General features: G+C 29.9%; 2 protein-coding genes across 3 annotated transcripts in view; one reads left to right on the top strand and one right to left on the bottom strand.

Moving 5' to 3' along the window:
- LOC127282168 (tumor protein p53-inducible nuclear protein 2) overlaps positions 1 to 20757 on the bottom strand; it is a 381620-nt gene that overhangs the window by 90443 nt on the left and 270420 nt on the right. The gene's annotated exons all lie outside the window — the stretch shown is intronic.
- LOC127282165 (arfaptin-2) overlaps positions 1 to 20757 on the top strand; it is a 101152-nt gene that overhangs the window by 27820 nt on the left and 52575 nt on the right. For both annotated transcript variants that reach the window (XM_051306279.1, XM_051306278.1), the window contains exon 3: positions 2777 to 2941. In XM_051306279.1, the coding sequence (XP_051162236.1) occupies positions 2777 to 2941 (165 nt within the window). The remainder of the gene's footprint in view (positions 1 to 2776; positions 2942 to 20757) is intronic.

The raw sequence follows: 20757 nt of genomic DNA, 5'->3' as shown, positions 1-20757 counted from the left end.
AGGAAGTTTTCTGCAAAATTCCAAATCAATTCCTGTTATAGTTTTTAAAAAAATTAATTTTCAAGAAAAAGCGAATAGCCCATCGCGTTCACTTAAACCGCTGGAGACTTTCTTGAAGTATGTAAAATTATTTCGGCTCAAATAATAAGAAATTAGTGAAATAAGAAGAAAGTTATGTTTATTTTTTGTGATCAGTATCTTATATGTATGTACATTAGTATTAAAATTGTTAACAATATTAATATTAGTAACATTTATAATTCATACTTGATAATTTGTAAATATTTAAAATCCGTGTTTTCTTGAAAATTAATTCTTTTTAAAACCATAACAGGAATTGATTTGGAATTTTGCAGAAAACTTCCTGGAATAGTAGTGAATAAATATTATAAGAGAAGTGCTTACAGTTTTGAAATTCCCTGCAGACATTTTATCGTCAAAAGTTAGAGAATGTGAATATCGACCTCTTTTAATTTTTAATTAAAAATAATAAAACAATAATTTTTTTCCCTTTTCTAATGTTTTAATGGCTTTATTAGACCTAATTCAGTATGTATACCAAGTTGTAAACAAATTTATTACTATTTGTCAAAGAAATGATCATTTATATTTCAAAATTTAATTAAATTTGAGAAAATTTTTTTTTGGGTTTTTTGCTTTTATTATCAAAAATATTGGATTTAGAAAAAAATTTCTGAGAGAAAAAAGATGCATTTTTTTATCTTCTATAAAGTGAAGCTTTTGAAGAATCCGAATTTTGAGTTTCAATTTTTTCACCTTTTTGACGTGTTGACTGGCTTCACCTTTTTTGGAAAGGAATAAAATTGTAGTTCCGGATTATTGCGTTCACTATTAGAACAACTTACTACGCAACACTTTCTTTTTGATCCTTTATTTTTATTTAAAAGTGACATTTTTGATCACGACAAATTTGTACAGCAAGATATCTACTTATTTAAAATTTTCACTATCAGTTGGCGCTAAGAACTTACTTCAGAACTCTATAACAGCTGTTTTGCAGTGGGATTCCGTTAAGCGCCGGCGCTACATAGCGCTGCTCTATATTTAGCGCTATATGGACCAAAAATTCTAAATTTTTTGTTGACACTTGCTGTGAAGGATATTTAGAATTATTTACCGTTTGAAATTTGCTAAAAAGATTAAAGATTGCTTTGCATGCAAAAAGAGAAAATAAGCAAGCGCTATGAGTTATGCATTTTGTCGGGAGTTACGTGTCAAAATAGAGAAATATTAATTATAGCGCCTATGTCCTATAACGCATTTGACAGGTTTTGGAAAAAACTTTTATTACCTTTATTAATTAAGAGTTGTAAAACTTTCGGTGGCGCTTCTTACCTTTTACAATAAAAATAATGTTCAATAAGCAATATAAGGCTCAAAAATTCAGTAATGAGAAGTTTCTATTTCTCTCTGCTCGCTCTCTGTAGAACGGAATGAAATAACTTTATTATTACTCAGGTAGTGGTGGATAGAATATTCTATATTCAGTATATCTACTGATTTTATTGTTTATTTGATTATAAATTTAGAGGGACTGTGGATTGAACCAGGGTACAATCCCCATTCCCTCCAAATTTATAATCAAATATTTCTATATATATTTTGTATGATTATATAAAAAAAACTTTTTTGGAAATTTTGCGTTTTTTACGGGATAATCTCAAAAAACCATGATTTTACGGTGTTTTTTATGGTTTTTACCATAATAATAAAATTTGCGCCAATTTTCACTATCATTTTCATAATCAGCGCACCAAAATACGTTAGTATACCAAGTTTCATTAAGATCGGAGGTACCCCTACTTCGGAAGTACACCCGAAACTATATAGAAAACTATATAGCCTGTACCAAATTCATACAGTAATGTCGTATGTTGTCTGGAAGCTTCCTTAAACGCATCCAGCGTAAGATCTTATGAGCATTCCTAATAGATTCGTTTTAAGGGATCACACGTGGGAAACTTTGTAGGGATTTTCAATATGGACTATCTGTTTTTTAGTCCATTATCACGGACGTAATTTATAAAAAATAATCGGTTTCACTTGAAATTAGTTACTGGGGCATTCTTGAGATAGTTGATTACCAATATAAAGTCATATTTTAAAAATTTTAAATGGTTTACCCAATATGGCGGATTTTTTTTTTAAATTCATCGAATTCTTTTAAAACTCATTAATCGGGGTTTTTTAACGTCGATCACCAGTTCAATGTAAATTTTTAAAAATTGATGTTTTGGTATAGCGAAAATATTTATTATGATTAATTGAATTTAATATTAATTAAGAATAATTAATATTTTTAGAAAATTTAAATAGGGGGTTGGCGCGCGAAGCGCGCAGGGTGGCGAGGCCCCCTAGTATATATTATATATTTATAATATATAATAAGAATATTAAACTATGAGGCAATCCACAAGTGCGACAAGGACGCTCTTATGCAATATTCTATAAGCGGCAAACTTGCACTCACGCTTCTCTATTCTTCATATTTTTGTCCTCTTACAGTATACCCTAATAAAAACTGAGTACCTTTATTGGAACCCATTTGCAGGTAAGAAAATTCGGAAATGATAATAAAATAAATAATAATAAACAAAATATACCTGTCAGCGCTATAATAGATCTGCGCTTCGTAGCGCCAGTGCTTAATGAAATCCCACTGCTGATTCTCCGTTCCTTTTTATCAGAAAAGGAAAGTGACGTAGAAAAAGGTTGAAATTAATTTAACTTTATTCTTATATCATCCCAATTTTAGTGCCTTTATCACCGAGTTCGCCTCTTCAAAATGGAGACACGCAAACTATGAGATCAGCTCATAGCAAAATTGAAAGTATCAGAAATTGGAGTATTTCAACATATAAGTGTACTAAACAACTGATGTATGAAAAACTTGGAAAAACTTCTCGTACTGTCGATTCAGGTAAATACCCAAAATTAAAATTTATACTTAATTTAAAATTTTTTAAAATATTTTTATCAGTATCCAATAAATGTACTAATAATTGTTTTATTAACAAGTTTCAACATAATTGTTTTGTATGACTTTTACAAAAGAATAAAAAATATTGTAGTAGGAGAAACCGGGGCTGAAAGTGCCGGAGGTAAGTTGTGCAGATAGGAATATCTAAAAAACAAAAATATTTTGAGAAGTGGAAGTGAGAGAAGTATTGTTTAACTCATGCGCATCTTTAGCAACTTTTTTGATTTTGTCTGCTTCACGGAATAATCAGCTGTTAGAAACTTGGTGCTTTGGCGTCACTTAGGTATAAGTTTTCATGTTTATACTTTTCGGTCTATTTTTGCATATTTAATGGGCTTAAAAAATGGTACACGTTGACGTCCACGTCCGACGCGCTTTTTGTAGAACCAACTTTCATGCGCGTTCCACACTTAAACCTTTTAGAGATCCGACGCGACGTGCCCCCTTCAGTGACTGCGCACAGGGGAAGTGAGTATTTCTCAGTTAAATGCTTCTCGCTTTAAATCATCGTTAATATAAAAAGTAAATTATTATTCTTATAACAACAATTAAATCATATGTTAAATTTAAAAGATTTAATATGTTTCAGAAAATTTTGTGAATTTGAATTAAGTGATTATTTATTTTAACCAATTATTAACTATTATAATAAATTAACTGTATTCATACCGATTTATTTTTGTATTTAAAACAAATAACATTTTCTTCTATCAAGTAACATTAACTTAATAGAATAATTTCATTTTAAAATTTAAATGTAAAAATAAATATAATTTATGTCGAAATGTAATATTTTTTCTGAAATTTAAAACTATTCATTTTTAAATACAGTAAAATAAAAATTTCGTAAAATCATAAATAAACAACGCTATTTTTATTGAAGGCCACCTATACATATATTTTTACAACGCCTACCTAATATATTATTTATTACTGTTTATATGTATATAAAATTAATTTATGAAAAATACATGTTTAAAAAAGAAAATTCATTATTAACAATAAATTAAAACAAATGTTCTCTTAACCAATAATAATTAATTCCATTAAAAAAATTTATCAATTAATACTTGATTAAATGTCAAATTTAACTGAATTAAATATTCACGAAAAGCCTGCGCGTCTCCTTATCGCACGTGAACCCACAATTGTGCCTTTCGCTTGGGGCTGGTTGTGCCGCAGTCAATCGCTACATAACCATAATATACTATTGCTTCGTTTGTTCGAATAGTTATTCCAACCCAAAATCAAGAGAAAAGTGGATTCAGTGCATCGTTTGCAAAAACTAGGTACATTTAAAATGTGTATAGGGTAAAAATGCGTCAGTTACATGTGTGTCAATTGTGATTTCAATAAATTGCATTCGGAATAAGTATTAATGTCTTAAAAATTATTTATTAATCGGAAAGTAGAGTTTTTTACAGTTAATGAAAGATACAAATAATTATTACAAAAAATATTTTAAAAGACTGACTAATTATTATATAATCGTAGAATTTATGTCAGAAATGTTTATTTATTTACAAAAATTTATAACTGCTACGATTGTTGGAAAAATTCTTTGAATGTTTATAATGAAAATACTTATTACGAAAACTATATTTTAAGTGACTGACAAACTATGCAATTATAGAATTTTTTTGAGTTGGTTATTGTCATTCAAGTTCCAATCTCATATCAGTGGAGCCTGTAATAAACATTTACTAGAACTACATTTTAATTATCAGATTAAGTTTCATACTCTAATTAAGAGTAGGGGAAACCGGGGTTACTGGGCGCACTTTTTACTCTTTGTTGTGTAACTCACTCATTTTTGCTTTTTTTAAAAAGTTAATGTATAGAAAACTTGTTGTAACATATCAGCTTTAATTAAAAAAAAAGAAAGTTGAAATATATTTAATACTTTTATTTTTATACCACTTTATTTGAAGCTGTGCTAAAGTTTAAATAATATAAGACTCAACAAAATAAGACTTGTACTGTAATTTTACAATAAAATTATTTTAAATTAAAAAATTAGAAAATTTCATTTAAATTAAATGAAATCGTAAAATTACCAAAAAATATATATTTTTTTTATAATAACGCTGTGAATATTTAAAAACCATTATTGGGTTAAATTTTTTGAATAGGATTGTTATTGGTGCTTATTAATGTGTAAATTTCATATAATCAACTTCATTTTATTAATATTTAACGAAATTTTCAAATAACCGCGCCATCTAACCCCGAATATACTTTTGAAATATTTATTATTTTTTTATAAAAACTGTTAATATAAATCAAAAAATATTTTTTGTTTCTGAATAACTAATGTATAGAGCTCAAAACTTAATATTTGAGCTCTTCTAAAATTAATTTTTTAAAGAGATATCAAAAAAAATGAAGAGGTTAAAAAATTACTTTGGAGTGCCAAAATCAGTTATTTTAATCTATACTCCACAATAATTAATTAATATTAATGAAATTTTGTACAAACTTACAGTTTATCAAGTACTTTAAGCAGAATAAAGAGAAAAATTAATGTAACTTAACACTTTTGAATAAACTCAAATGCGCCAAGCAACCCCTGCGCCAAATAGCCCCGGTCTCCCCTATACTCAATTAAAAAGATTGTTTTAGTTTTATAAAATTAAATTAAAAATAGTATTTTAATTAATTCAATTATTAGTTTTTTATTAAACTAGCTGAAAGAAACGAGCGTGAAATTTATCATTTTTTATGCAAAATTAAAAATTTACTTTTATTTGACGAAAAGTTATTGGAATTTTCATCTCACAAAATTAGTAATGTTATTTTTGAAATCCTTATTGTTGTTACAAACCAACAAGTTATTTATTTAATTAACAATTTAATATATTAGAAATTTTGATTATTATTGTTCTTTTAAATAAATGATTTTTATGATAATCTAATGTGATTAGTTTGCGGAGGCACCAAGCTGCCAAATTTGAATTTTTTAATTTGTTTATATTTGAGGGGTCGGTTATTCCTTTTTTAAAAGTTATTACCAGGATGCGCTATAATTAAACTCTTAAACAAAAATTGCAAAATACGGAAGGAAGAACACAATAAAACAAAAGATTCTTCTATTATACATTTATTAAAAGAAGTAAGAAAAGTAAAAACTTTATAATTGGAACAAAAAAAGTGATTAGGAACGATACATTATTGTACTCACCCTTACAGCTTAAAATTACCGTCTAAAACTAACAAAGCTTAACCTTGAAGTGCTGACCGACGGGCAAAAAATAACGAACTTTAAGTGTTTACACCTTAACACTAAATTGGTTTCATTATATCAACGCACACAAACAAGTATTATTACGCGAAGAATAATATAGAGCCGTCGGATGTAAATCGGTCACAGGCACAAAGACTGGCTGGTCAATCGACAAAAATTGCGTAATTTTTTTCTTTACATATATGTAATTATATATTTTTCCCTTTTCTTTTATAAAGATGTAAAATTAGAATTTTTATTTACTCCGACTCTCGTTGGACTTTGTCGACTTAAAAGTTTTTGATTTTATTTTCGTTCGTCCAATTTTATTTGTATCATAAACCAATAAAATTGGGCCTTGACTAAAGGAAGGGTCTAAGAGCTGGCTACAAAAATTGGCAACGATAAGGTGCAAAAAAAATTTTTGTATAAAAGCCACGGAGGAATAGTAAGGAGACCGATCTCTGCGTTTGAAAATGACAGAAAAACATGTACGATAAGTGCCAGGTTCAGTGCATTGTACTCAACTACCAAAGTAGCTGAGCATGCGCATTGGAGAGGGGGGGTGAGAGGTAAAAGATGCAAATTTTTGATGAAAAAAAAATTATAAGGTGCAAGTCTGAAACTTGGTGTGGTAGTAGATATTAATAGTAGAAATCACGTTAAATTATTGCCAGATGTCTAAGTCAGCAATTTCACCTTGCCAGAAGTCGATAAAGTCGCAAGACAATTGATAAAATTGTACTGATAAGGTGCATTTCTGGCAACTTCATTTTTTGGTTTGGTGTCTTTAAATAGCTGTATGCCAGTTGCCAGAAATGAAAATTGTGGCAAAGTTGTTTAAATATGAGAATAAACATGACAATATTAGTCATAACTATGGGTAAGCGCAAAATAAAATTTCGAGTAAATATAAAGATACAGAGTTGTTAATTAATTTTTATTAATTATTTATAAAAAAACAAACCCAACTAGCACGTAATATTACTGTAATATTACAGTAACATTATCCGGTAATATTACTAGAATATTACAGTAACATTATCGGGTAATATTACAGTGATATTAAATTGTTTGCCTGATGGTGATATTACTGACTAATTGCCGAGTTAATAACATATGCGACGAAATATTGCTGTGAACGAGACGTAGGTTAAAATACATCGACCAACTAGTGATATGAATTATGTAATAGGTGTTTACACATGTCAGTAAGAGACTTGGAGATGTGTGTTCATACAAAAACAATTGTTTTTCACAAATACCAAGTTCTCTATCCTAAAACATTAATGTTTAAACCCAAATACGATTTTTTGAACTTTTACTTTATGAAAATCTAAATTGATATGCCTTTAAGCTTCCGAAAGGAACAAAGTGTAAATGCTCACATGGTACGTATAGGTTAGAATCGTCTGTAATATTGATAATTTTACTTACTCCGACGTAATCTTTATAACTTTTTAACTTGTTATGTTACAGTTCTTAAAACCGTTATCTTGAAAAGGCCTTTCTTAGAGAGGCGAAAGCTCGATTTTTTATTTGTATTCCTTGAGAAATTTCTCAAGAGGACATTATTTTTCTTAATAAAGATCAGTGTATAAAAACAAAATCAACATCTATGACGATAATTGGACTCTCATCAACAATAATAACACCTTTTAAAATATTACTGACTAATATTACTGTAATATTATGGTAATGTTACAGTAATATTACAGATTGATTTCAGTTACTTCTAAAGCATCACAATTATTTATATATTGTAAGTCAGTGTGGCTTGTTGGTAAAACTCTGGACTTGTGTGCCTTGAGTTCGGGGTTCAGTTCCTCGGTTGGGTATATTTTTTTGTGAAATAATATTTTTCTAATATTACCGCAATATTCTCGTGTATTATTACCTTAATACTACGGTATAATATTACTGTAATGTTACTGTAATATTACAGTAATAATGCCTTAATATTACCGTTATTATTACAGTAACATTATCCGGTAATATTACCATGAGGGGGACATTTTAATATTACAGTAATGTCACCGAGTAATATTGCTGTAATATTTAGGAAATAAACATAAAGGACCCTTTCCTTTTTTTATTTTATTCCGCCATTTTGCAATTTGGCGTGATAAGAAAAATCTAACAATGGGTCTAAATTCAGCATAAAAAAAACGTTAACAAAAGTTATTGCCTTTTGGGTCCAAAAGTTGACCAGAATTTGTAATCTTGTGTAATTAATACTGATATTATCATATTTATTCTCATATTTAAACAACTTTGCAATAATTATCACTCCTGGCAATTGTCATACAACTATTTAAAGACACTAAAAACCAAAAAATGAAGTTGCCAGAAATGCACCTTATCAGTGAAATTTTATCAATTTTCTTGCGACTTTATCGACTTCTGACAAGGTGAAATTGCTGACATAGACTTCTGGCAATAATTTTACGTGATTTCTACTATTAATATCAACTACCATACCAAGTTTCAGACTTGCACCTAATAATTTTTTTTCATCAAAAATTTACATCTCTTACCTCTCACCCCCACTTCTGGTGAAAAAAGGGGCCTTATGGCGGCAAGGTTATTTGTTTATCTATCAAAAAGGAAGGCTTTTACACAAAAAATTTTTTTTGCACCTTATCGTTGCCAATTTTCGTAGCCAGCTCTCAATCTAATACACATGAGCAATTCGATGTGAGATTGAGGGGTCTATCCTCTGATTTCTCCCATATTAAGTTTTTGGTAGAGGTTATGGGTCTAATTGATTAAAAAAATTTATGAAAAAAATATTTATTATTTTTCAAGATATTTGCTTTAAAAAATTAGTCCAACTTTTTTTTCAATTACTCAGAACTTTTTCACTTTCAGTCCTAGAAAAAAATTTCTTATACGTTTTTTGCTCAGAAAATATAGAAGTTTAAAAAAAATTAATTTTGAAAAATTAAAATTTTTTAATTTAGTTAAGATGGTAAATAGGTGTCTCCTATTAAGTATTTCATTAACCTAATCATATGTGATAAGGTTAATTTATTTATTTAAAAAATAAATTTTTTTTTAATTTTTAAACTCGTTATCGGTGTTCCGTTTAAGCTGAAAAAATCCATGAACATTCCTTAATATGAGCTAAAGACATGTGCCAAATTTGGAAAATATCTTATTTTTTGTTTTCGAGATATTAATTAATTAATTAATAAAAATTATTAAAAAATGAAATATTTTACGAACAAATAAAATTAGAATAATTTAAAACACCATTCCAATGCTTATCGCAATACGCATCCAAGAAGCCCTATTAATTAATAGTAAAAAAAAGGATTAACTATTACTAAGCATCGAAAATTAATTACAAAATATTATTTAAAGAAAAATACCATGCTGAGTAAGTAAGAAGCCTTTGCCAAGTTGTGTCGTGATGAGTATAGAGACAGATTTTCAATAATCATTTTTTAATACTTTAGATTGTTAATAGTGATGGGCGATACTTAAAAAAAATATCGATATGTTAGTATCGATACTAGTAAATAAACGATACCGACGCCGATATAGTATCGATCAAAAAATATCGATATTCATTAATAATCATGTTAGTATCGATGCGTCGATACTTAAAAAAAACTATCGATACTCAAATATATCGACCTTGCAAATATCGGTATCGAGTATCGAAGTATCGACTACTTTGTAATCGATTCTCAAAATATCGCATGGGTATCGCCCATCACTAATTGTTAAAAATGCTATTTGCATTGGTCTTGCATAGGTCTTGTTTGACACATAATTAAATGATCTTTCAAATAAAAAAAGAATTAACTGTTTATCTTCATTCCTTCAGATGTTATTAATTATTTGAATAATTATTATTATTAATTTAAAGTCCGTTCATCCGAAATAGTTCATATAAGGATCGTCGGATGCTGATTGCAATAAAATATTTCATTTTTTATTAATTTTTATGAATGAGAAAGAAGAGCAGTATATTGGGATCTGTAGTACTTGTATGAAAGCGAGCTGCTGCTTTTTTATTGAGCAGCTTGATTTTATAAGAGTCATAGCAATTTCTTAATTTGTTAGACATTTTACCTTGTGATGTAATAATGTCAGTAACGTCGATCTTTGGAACAAGATCAAACATACTCATTGGTATTGGGGTAAGATCAACATTTATGTATATTAGAGTAAAAAATGAATTAATGACTACTGAAAAACAATTATTAATGACATGATGCGTTCATGATTAATATAATACAAACCAAAAAAAACGTTAATTATTCACTAAACATTTAAAAGAAAAATAAACAAATGATATTGAGAGACATTATCAAATTGCTTGAATAAATTAATCTTACAATATATTTTTAAAAAATGCATTGAAATGAAGAAAGTAATTCTTAAAATCAGTAGAAAATCATTGGTAACAACCATGGATTTTCTGCGCTGCTCTCAACATATGAATGATGTTCTCATGAGAAGTGAATATTTTGGAAGAAAAAAACTAAAACACATGAAACAAATAACCCCTATCAACGCATTCAGAAGAATAAAATTCATAAAAAATACTTATCCTTAATTTTTATTTTTATAAATAATTCTCAAAATGAAATCACAAAATCTAAAAAAAAGTTGTGAAACAAGTTTTAATCCTGTCTTATTCCAAAAGTCCAGTAACCCTTCTACCAATTCCTTCATCAAACAGGAATATTGAAACTTATTAAACAATATTTTATAACTTTAACAAAAGATCTAGTTTGTCACTTATTCATCTTCTTCTAGTACATTTTTCCAATTCCCTTCAACTGTTTTTTAGATGTTTGATGTTCCGTCGGTATTGTTGTCCAGTTTCATCGTACTTTACTGTCACCTCTCCATTCTGTGACCTTTCGACTCCCAGTTGAAAATTCCGACATCGTTTACGACGTCGTATTCTAAGTAGTTTGCGACGTAGTAAACGACGTAGTAAACGACGTAGTAAACGACGTAGTAAACGACGTAGTAAACGACGTAGTAAACGACGTAGTAAACTACGTAGTAAACGAAGTAGTAAACGAAGTAGTAAACGAAGTAGTAAACGACGTAGTAAACGACGTAGAAAACGACATAGTAAACGACGTCGTAAATGAAAGCGGAATTTGGGATAGCAAACTACGTCGTTTACTACGTCGTTTACGATGTCGTTTACTACGTCGTTTACGATGTTGCAAAAATTATTTTAATATTATTTATTTAGTAATTTAGTAAGTCCAATATCCAATATTAAAAATTTTAATAATAATTTAAAAAATCAATAATTTAAAAAAAAATTTATTTTTATTATTTTTTAATAGTTATTATTATTATTTTATTTCTAATATTTAAATTAAAATAAAAAAATGGTCATCAAAATATTAGTGAAACCATTTCTTCCAAAAAAGAATTTGTCTCAAATCCAATAAAGGAGAGACATCGGGCAGAAAAAAATTTCGACAAAAAAAAAATTTTCGATCACTGCTTATATACCAATCTAATGGCACCTCAACTGCGAGAAACAGTTATGATGTTCGCCCTCCCTGTGGCGTTAAGCGAACTTAAGTCCAGAGCTGAGCCATCAGCGCAGCGCGGAAACATTTGAAAAATTTGATTTTATTAGATATTTTATTTTATTTTAAATATGACAAATAATTAACTTAATAAATAATTAATGTCATAAATAATTATTAATAACATAATGTCATACTTAATAATTCGTTAATTAATTATTTTTAACGAAAATTTGACAAAAAAAAAATTTGTTGGCCAAAAAAAATATTACCATTAAAAAATAATTTTTTTGTTAAATTTTCGTAGTAAAAAAAATTTTTTCAAGACAATTATTTGTGACCTAAAAAAATATCACGATGAGAATATAATTAACAAAAAAAATTACTCGTAGCACAGAAAAAATTTCACCATGAGAAAATAATTTTTTTTAAATTTTATTTGTAAAAAATTTATTGGTAGCTCAAAAAAAATATCACGATGATAAAATAATTTTTTGTCAAATTTTCTCTGTAAATAAATTAATTAACTAAATAACGTACCGTAAAACGGGGTTATTTCGCTCATTGCGGGTAAAATCGCTCACCCACTTTTATGCTTTATTTCAGCTTTAAAATAAAGTTTAATACCTTTATTAGCAGGTAAAAATGTTAAATTTGTTAATAGAAATACTAAATTTTAGTTTTTAATCAAATTTAAAGCAAAAAAATGGGTGAGCGACTTTACCCGCACTGAGCGAAATAACCCTGTTTTACGGTAATTATTAGTTACTTAATTTTTTACTACGAAAATGTAACAAAAAAATATTTGTAGCACAAAAATAATATCAAGATGAGAATTTTAATTATCTTTAAATTTTCTCTGTAAAAAAAATATTTTGTGGCCTAAAAAAATTATCACGATAAGAAAATAACTTTTTTGTCAAATTTTCTCTCCAAAACAATTAATTCACTAAATACCGTAATAAATCGTTGTTTTTTTTACTACGAAAATTTACCAAAAATTTATTCGTAGCACAAAAGAATATCACAATGATAAAATAATAATTTTTTTTCAAATTTTCTTTCAAAAAAAAAATCGTGTTTTTAAAAAAAAATCACGATGAAAAATAATTTTGTTGTAAAAATTACTCTGTAAAAAAATTTAACAAAAAAATTGTACGTAGCACAAAAAAATATTACGATGAGAAATTTACTTATTTTAAAATTTTCTCAGTAAAAAAATTATTTGTGGCCCAAATAAAATATCACGATGAGAAAATAATTTTTTTTGTCAAAATTTCTCTGTAAAAAAAATTAATTAAATAATTATATAATAATAAAATGTTTGGTGTGTCTTTCTGTCCTAACTTGAAGTTGGCCTTTTCTGATTTCACGTGTTTTTTTGAATAGTAATCTTATGACGTGTCAAATTTTGACAATTCTTTTTCTCATTTTTGCCAAAGTTGTATAATTGTGTTTCCAAATTTCTTTAAAATAAAATAATAAAATAAGTTTCTTTAAAATTCCAAATTCGAAAATTCAATTCACGAAGCTGAAGTACACAACGTTTACCAACGAAATTTTTTTTAAAGTTGTATATTAATTTAAAAATTGTATATTGATTCAAAAATTGTATACAAATAAAAAAAATTTATGATGAGAAAAAAGATGCGCCAGGAAATTTCGTACAAGATAGTAATTTGAAAAAAATTTATTTTTAAGGTACCAGGGGCCAACGATTACCTATTAAATATTAATTATAAAAACACAGGCCTCGAATCAACTTAAAGACACAAAACAGTCGTTTTAGTCGATTTATATTCCAAAAAAAAGTGGATTTGTTTTTCATTTTAACAAAAATATTTTACAGATTTTTAAATAAAATTTTTTTTTTAATAATAATCCTTTTCGAAGGGTTAAAGTTGAAATTTTTAGAAATAATTAAATTTCAAAAGATATTGTTAATTTTCAAACAATTATTAAATTTTACAGAACTAAAAATAATTTATCAAACAATTTTTGGAAAATTTTTTAAATTTAATTGAATTTTCAAAGATTTAAAATTGAGATTTTTGAAATTAATTGAAACTTTAAGTGTTTTGTAATTAAAATTTTAGATGATTTCACTAAAAATTTATTAGAAAATGCGGACAAAATACAATAATATGAAAATCATTTTTAATTGAAAAAAGGTTTCACATAGTTGAATTTTCAAAGAATATTATTAAAATAGTTAAAAATAATTGAATTTCCTTAGAGTTATAATTGAAATTATTAAATTTCAAAAAAAAAAAATTTCGATGGAAAAGTTTAGAAATTTTAGATAATTGAAATTAATTGAATTTTCAATAATTTGAATTTAAAGCATCTAAAATTTCTAAAATTTTCCATCGAAATTTTTTTTTTTGAAATTTAATAATTTCAATTATAACTCTAAGGAAATTTTTTTACTGAGAAAATTTTAAAATAAGTAAATTTCTCATCGTAATATTTTTTTGTGCTACGTACAATTTTTTTGTTAAATTTTTTTACAGAGAAATTTTTACAACAAAATTATTTTTCATCGTGATTTTTTTTAAAAACACGAATTTTTTTTGAAAGAAAATTTGAAAAAAAATTATTATTTTATCATTGTGATATTCTTTTGTGCTACGAATAAATTTTTGGTAAATTTTCGTAGTAAAAAAAACAACGATTTATTACGGTATTTAGTGAATTAATTGTTTTGGAGAGAAAATTTGACAAAAAAGTTATTTTCTTATCGTGATAATTTTTTTAGGCCACAAAATATTTTTTTTACAGAGAAAATTTAAAGATAATTAAAATTCTCATCTTGATATTATTTTTGTGCTACAAATATTTTTTTGTTACATTTTCGTAGTAAAAAATTAAGTAACTAATAATTACCGTAAAACAGGGTTATTTCGCTCAGTGCGGGTAAAGTCGCTCACCCATTTTTTTGCTTTAAATTTGATTAAAAACTAAAATTTAGTATTTCTATTAACAAATTTAACATTTTTACCTGCTAATAAAGGTATTAAACTTTATTTTAAAGATGAAATAAAGCATAAAAGTGGGTGAGCGATTTTACCCGCAATGAGCGAAATAACCCCGTTTTACGGTACGTTATTTAGTTAATTAATTTATTTACAGAGAAAATTTGACAAAAAATTATTTTATCATCGTGATATTTTTTTTGAGCTACCAATAAATTTTTTACAAATAAAATTTAAAAAAAATTATTTTCTCATGGTGAAATTTTTTCTGTGCTACGAGTAATTTTTTTTGTTAATTATATTCTCATCGTGATATTTTTTTAGGTCACAAATAATTGTCTTGAAAAAATTTTTTTTACTACGAAAATTTAACAAAAAAATTATTTTTTAATGGTAATATTTTTTTTGGCCAACAAATTTTTTTTTGTCAAATTTTCGTTAAAAATAATTAATTAACGAATTATTAAGTATGACATTATGATATTAATAATTATTTATGACATTAATTATTTATTAAGTTAATTATTTGTCATATTTAAAATAAAATAAAATATCTAATAACATCAAATTTTTCAAATGTTTCCGCGCTGCGCTGATGGCTCAGCTCTGGACTTAAGTTCGCTCAACGCCACAGGGAGGGCGAACATCATAACTGTTTCTCGCAGTTGAGGTGCCATTAGATTGGTATATAAGCAGTGATCGAAAATTTTTTTTTTGTCGAAATTTTTTTCTGCCCGATGTCTCTCCTTTATTGGATTTGAGACAAATTCTTTTTTGGAAGAAATGGTTTCACTAATATTTTGATGACCATTTTTTTATTTTAATTTAAATATTAGAAATAAAATAATAATAATAACTATTAAAAAATAATAAAAATAAATTTTTTTTTAAATTATTGATTTTTTAAATTATTATTAAAATTTTTAATATTGGATATTGGACTTACTAAATTACTAAATAAATAATATTAAAATAATTTTTGCAACATCGTAAACGACGTAGTAAACGACATCGTAAACGACGTAGTAAACGACGTAGTTTGCTATCCCAAATTCCGCTTTCATTTACGACGTCGTTTACTATGTCGTTTTCTACGTCGTTTACTACGTCGCAAACTACTTAGAATACGACGTCGTAAACGATGTCGGAATTTTCAACTGGGCTGTGTGTAGTATAGGATCAAAGTTTGGGCTTAACTTGTTTTCTTTGGCCATATTGTTCATATAGACCTTCTCGCCAGTGTGGCACTTTGGAATCATCGATTCTGTTGTGTATATCATCCAGTATAGGGATTTGGTCTCTGAATTGTCTTTTAAAGAAAAGTTCCGACGGTGTTTTTCCTGTTACGGACCAAGAAGGCCCAGGGCAACATCAATCTAAGGCGCTGTTCGAAGTTCTCGTCTTTTCATTGGGTTTGACAGATTCAAGAGAGAGAGACTAATGTACAATTTTAACAGGTTTTTACAAGGTTCTCAGCATCCTTATCTATTTAAGGCCATCAAACTTTACTTCTCAATCGGCCTTTCATGGCTACAATTACAGGATGACCTTCATGAGCTTCGTCCAAAGTCGCTTTTCTCAATGCTCTTGGCCCACAGAAAAAACAGATGGTAAAAAGTTACAAATGTAATAGGTAAAAGTTGTTGGGGTACAGGGTAAAAATTGTGGAGGGTAATATTGAGATGGGTAAAAATATTACCAAAATATCACTAGAATAAAGGACGACACTATTGATGAAAATTAACAAATATTTCACTTACGAAAATCACAATTTAATAATTTAAGTGAAAATAACATTTTTTTCTAAAACTATTTACAAAATAAAAGGAGTTAATAAATAATAATTATTTGTGTTGCTTGTAAATAGACAGAGTTGGGAAACAAGTTACCAATATTTGTTGTTTCACAGCAGAGTTGGGTAGGTTAAAATTTTAATAGTACGTTTTTATCTTGTGTGTGTCTACGATGTAGGGTTTCGGATCCACAGTATCGGCGGCTAGTCAAGGTCAATGATGATATTCATGAAACTTGCAAAGAAATTTTTTATTTGGAAATGGATAACCTTGAAAAAATTAACTAAGTTCCTAATATTATCTGCAATAGTTGCAGAAAAATGCTGAATCGTTAGAAAAAGGATAAAGGTACATAACATATCAAGTAATCCTTTTTGGAGATGTTCTCGATGTAAAAAAAATGCTTCTTTTGTTGTAATTAAGTTAAAGGTTTCAATATTAAAAATAAAAACAAAATCGTATACATCAGTGATGTGTCAGTAACTGCTCCCATTATTCTAAATTCTTTTCTAAATTTAAGAGTGATGATGAATGGACGCCAAGCACCGAAAAATAATCTACTCCATCCTTGGTATCGCAGCTTAAATTAAATGACCTTATACGAAATTTAGGTTTACCTAAATTCGGTTCCGAGTAGTTAGCCTCTGGCCCACCTATCCCTAACAGAGAATCACTCTTTAATAGTTACATTGGGGTACGGACACAAAGACCACCCAGTGACGTTACCTCACTTTCCGCCTAATGATACGGAGAGACACTCTTATCAAGTCGTTAGGCCACTAGAGCCATCCTTACTCTAACCCGCTATACGGCGAGTACATCTTTTACGTCGGTTCCATGTGACGTGACCATCAGGATCTGCAAGGAACATTATACGCCAAGGCGAATCTCCACCAACGTCTGGACAGAGTCCATGGAGGATCTCTTACAAGAATTAGAGAGCGCTCCTTACGTCGCACCTTCTCCTGCCTCGGAGTTGACACCGGAGAAGAAACCTGTCAACGCTTGGTACAAGCCGTACCTTATCCGTATACGCTTCGTGAGATCCGTACAAAGTCGCCTCCGTTACGACAAACCAGTGAAACCACGGGTTACGTGTATCGAATTCCTTCTCCGTAATAAGGTGAAAAAAATTATATCATCCCCTCTTAGGACTGAGCGGAATAGAAACGTAACCAGAATCGTAACCGTAATCACAACTTGAAGAATGAGTTAGAGAAGTATAGACATATTATTTGTCCTTCTCTAACTCATTCTTCCGGTTACGTTTACGATTCCGGTTACGTTTCTATTCTGCTTAGGCCTTTCTCCAATAGGTTCCTCAATGTTTGCGTTGCGTTATTAACGCGTTGGTCTGCAAGCTTCAGTGATTAAAATCATAAACCAAACCTTTTGTTCGCGATTGGTATCAATGCTTTGATGACGTCATTGCGCTTGCGAACCAATGCGTCAGTCACACAACGCTTGTTCCTAAGGTCCCATTGGAGACGCACCGTTATGAGGATTCAGATATAATCGATTTAACGCCAGGTTTGCAAATACTTTAAAGTATTATTACACGATTACGTTGTATTAAAGAATATAAACCAAAGGCTATATTTTACGTACATGGAAAAGGGGGTTTACAGAATATATATATATATTATTGAGGTAATTCATGTGTTATAATTTGCAGTTCTCCTTATCAATTTTTTTATTTCCTCATTTTTTCTAACCACCGTAACCCGTCACAAGCGCGACGTTACTATCAGGTGCCGCTTCACTAACGTAAACGTACGGGGAGACTCTTTACGAGCATTTGCGTGACGTGTAGAGCCGCTAATGGAGCAGTCACACCTCGGCTGCAGGAGCAGTTGCCCATGGCAACCGTGTAAGAGTAAGAGAGATAGAAGATTTTTCATCTCTCTTACACGGTTGCCATTGGCAACTGCTCCTGCAGGCGAGGTGTGACCGCTCCATTAGAGTTCACGGCCCACCGACACAAAAACGGAGAGACACTCTTTACGGGTCGGCGAAGGTACGGATGCTGGGACCACTATGTGACGTCACCTCAATGCTTTCCCACCTTGTATGAGAGAAAAAGAGAGAGAGGGGAAAGTCTAAAGTACGTTCCACTAGACATTTCCCTAATTTTTATCTGGCTATTCCGTAAAGCGTCAATCTGCTTTTCCTTATATTCCTCACCACGCGTTGCCACCATAACGAGTAAGCTTCAACAAAGTTACTCAACTGTTTACCCCGTGATCAGGTCTCCGTCCACTATCGTGACCGGTGTCAAAAGGTTTTGCATGAATTACGTGGCTTGGAGTGGCGAGATGTCAATGTGTTGGCCAAAACTCAAACGTTTGTCCAAGGTCACTCCTAGGTACTTTAGTTTTGTCCCCTATGGAACTACAGTTTCTCCAATTTCCTACCGTGGGAATCGGAAGTATCTTCGGTCTGTGACAAGTAAGGTCTCGGTCTTCTGGACGGCCATTTTGAGGCCATGTCGGTTCAATCAAAACCCTATTCGTCGCAGACTATCATCAAAAATTTATCTCGTCCGCATAACACACCAAAAGCACGTCACCCGCGAACCTGGTTAGAAACGTATCTTCCAGTAAGACCAACCTCAGGAAACCGTCATACATAACGTTCCATATGGTTGGACCTACCTTTGAACCTTGGGGAGCTCCGCATATCTTTGATATGACATGCATCGCTCTCATACACAACCCATCTGTTGCTGAGATAGTCATCTATCATTCGCAACAAATAGGTTGGGACCCCTTTATGTTTTATCGTCTCGATAGTAATATCCTATCTCATGGAGTTAAACGTGTCTAGTATGTCTATGGCTACGTATAAAAGACGTCTCATCTTGTTAGCGGACATCCGAGGACAATGATAGTAAAGTCTCGGAGACATCATACAGATAACTTAGAAAATAACATGATATATTTATGAAAATTTTTCTATTTTCAAAATTTGAAAAAAGACGTCTTTCAGACATCTTAAAGAAATCAAACAGCCAAGACATAGTCTCTCTCCATTCCGGCGACTTACTGTTGAAGTCTCCCGCAATGAAAACATCCCCGCCGAAAGCTCTAACACTTTCTTCAAGACCTTGAATCTCGGCATCGAATTTTCTAAAGAGATCGTTTTGGGAGAAGTAGTAGCTGTAGATACGTACACCTGCCAGCTCTAACCAAACAAACCCCTTCTCTGTCTCCATGAAGTCATCGATGGTGATGTACGGGTTACACACCTGTATGCCTGATCTTCTTGATGCATCCTTTAACGAGACAGAGAATCCCGGTTTCTTGTACTGCTCACTGAAAAGCAGCACGTCAGTTCCTCTCTCTCTCTCTCTCTGGGAGCAGTTACTGACACAACACTGATGTATACAATTTTGTTTTTATTTCTAATATTGAAACCTTTAACTTAATTACAACAAAAGAATCATTTTTTTTACAGCGAGGACATCTCCAAAAAGGATTACTTGATATGCTCTGTACCTTTATCCTTTTTCTAACGATTCAGCATTTTTCTGCAACTATTGCAGATAATATTGGGAACTTAGTTAATTTTTTCAAGGTTATCCATTTCCAAATAAAAAATTTCTTTGCAAGTTTCACGAATATCATCATTGACCTTTTTTCGCAAAGAACTTACTTCGAATTTAGAGAAAAAATAAAGGCGCTTGTATACCTCACCGATTCCGAGTATACTTCTGTCGTGTACCATTGGGGTAAAAGAGACAAAAGATATTTCCATATCTTTTACTCCAATGGTACACGACGCAAGTATACTCGGGATCGGTGAGGTATACAAGCGCTTTAACAAAAGATGTTACGATCTGAATCACAGTTGTGTAATTGTGAGATGTGTTCGTTTTTTTTCTTGTGGCATTAAACTTCAGATTAGCTACGTCACCAACCAATATAGAGCTGCGGTCGTTGGATGACAACAAATGCGAGCCCTCTTTCTGACCCTGACCAGCCGCCGATACTGGGGATCCGAAACCCTACATCGTGGACACACACAAGATATAGGGTAATACCAGATGAATTGGAAATTGGAATTAGATTAGTCATAATCAGCGACCCCGAAAACCACCGAGTAAGTAGTTTCAAGCAAATCCGATGAATTTTTCCAATAACTTTCCGCCATATTGGAGCCACCATTTCAAAATTTTAAAATATAATATCTGATTCGTAATCAGCGACCCGGAAACAATCGAGTAAAAAGTTTCAAGCAAATGGGATGA

This window comes from Leptopilina boulardi, unplaced genomic scaffold, assembly GCF_019393585.1.
Source record: "Leptopilina boulardi isolate dan_hultmark-lab unplaced genomic scaffold, ZJU_Lbou_2.1 LbouV2_285, whole genome shotgun sequence".
In the NCBI taxonomy this organism is placed as follows: Eukaryota; Metazoa; Arthropoda; class Insecta; order Hymenoptera; family Figitidae; genus Leptopilina; species Leptopilina boulardi.
This window is presented reverse-complemented; position numbering and strand designations above follow the sequence as displayed.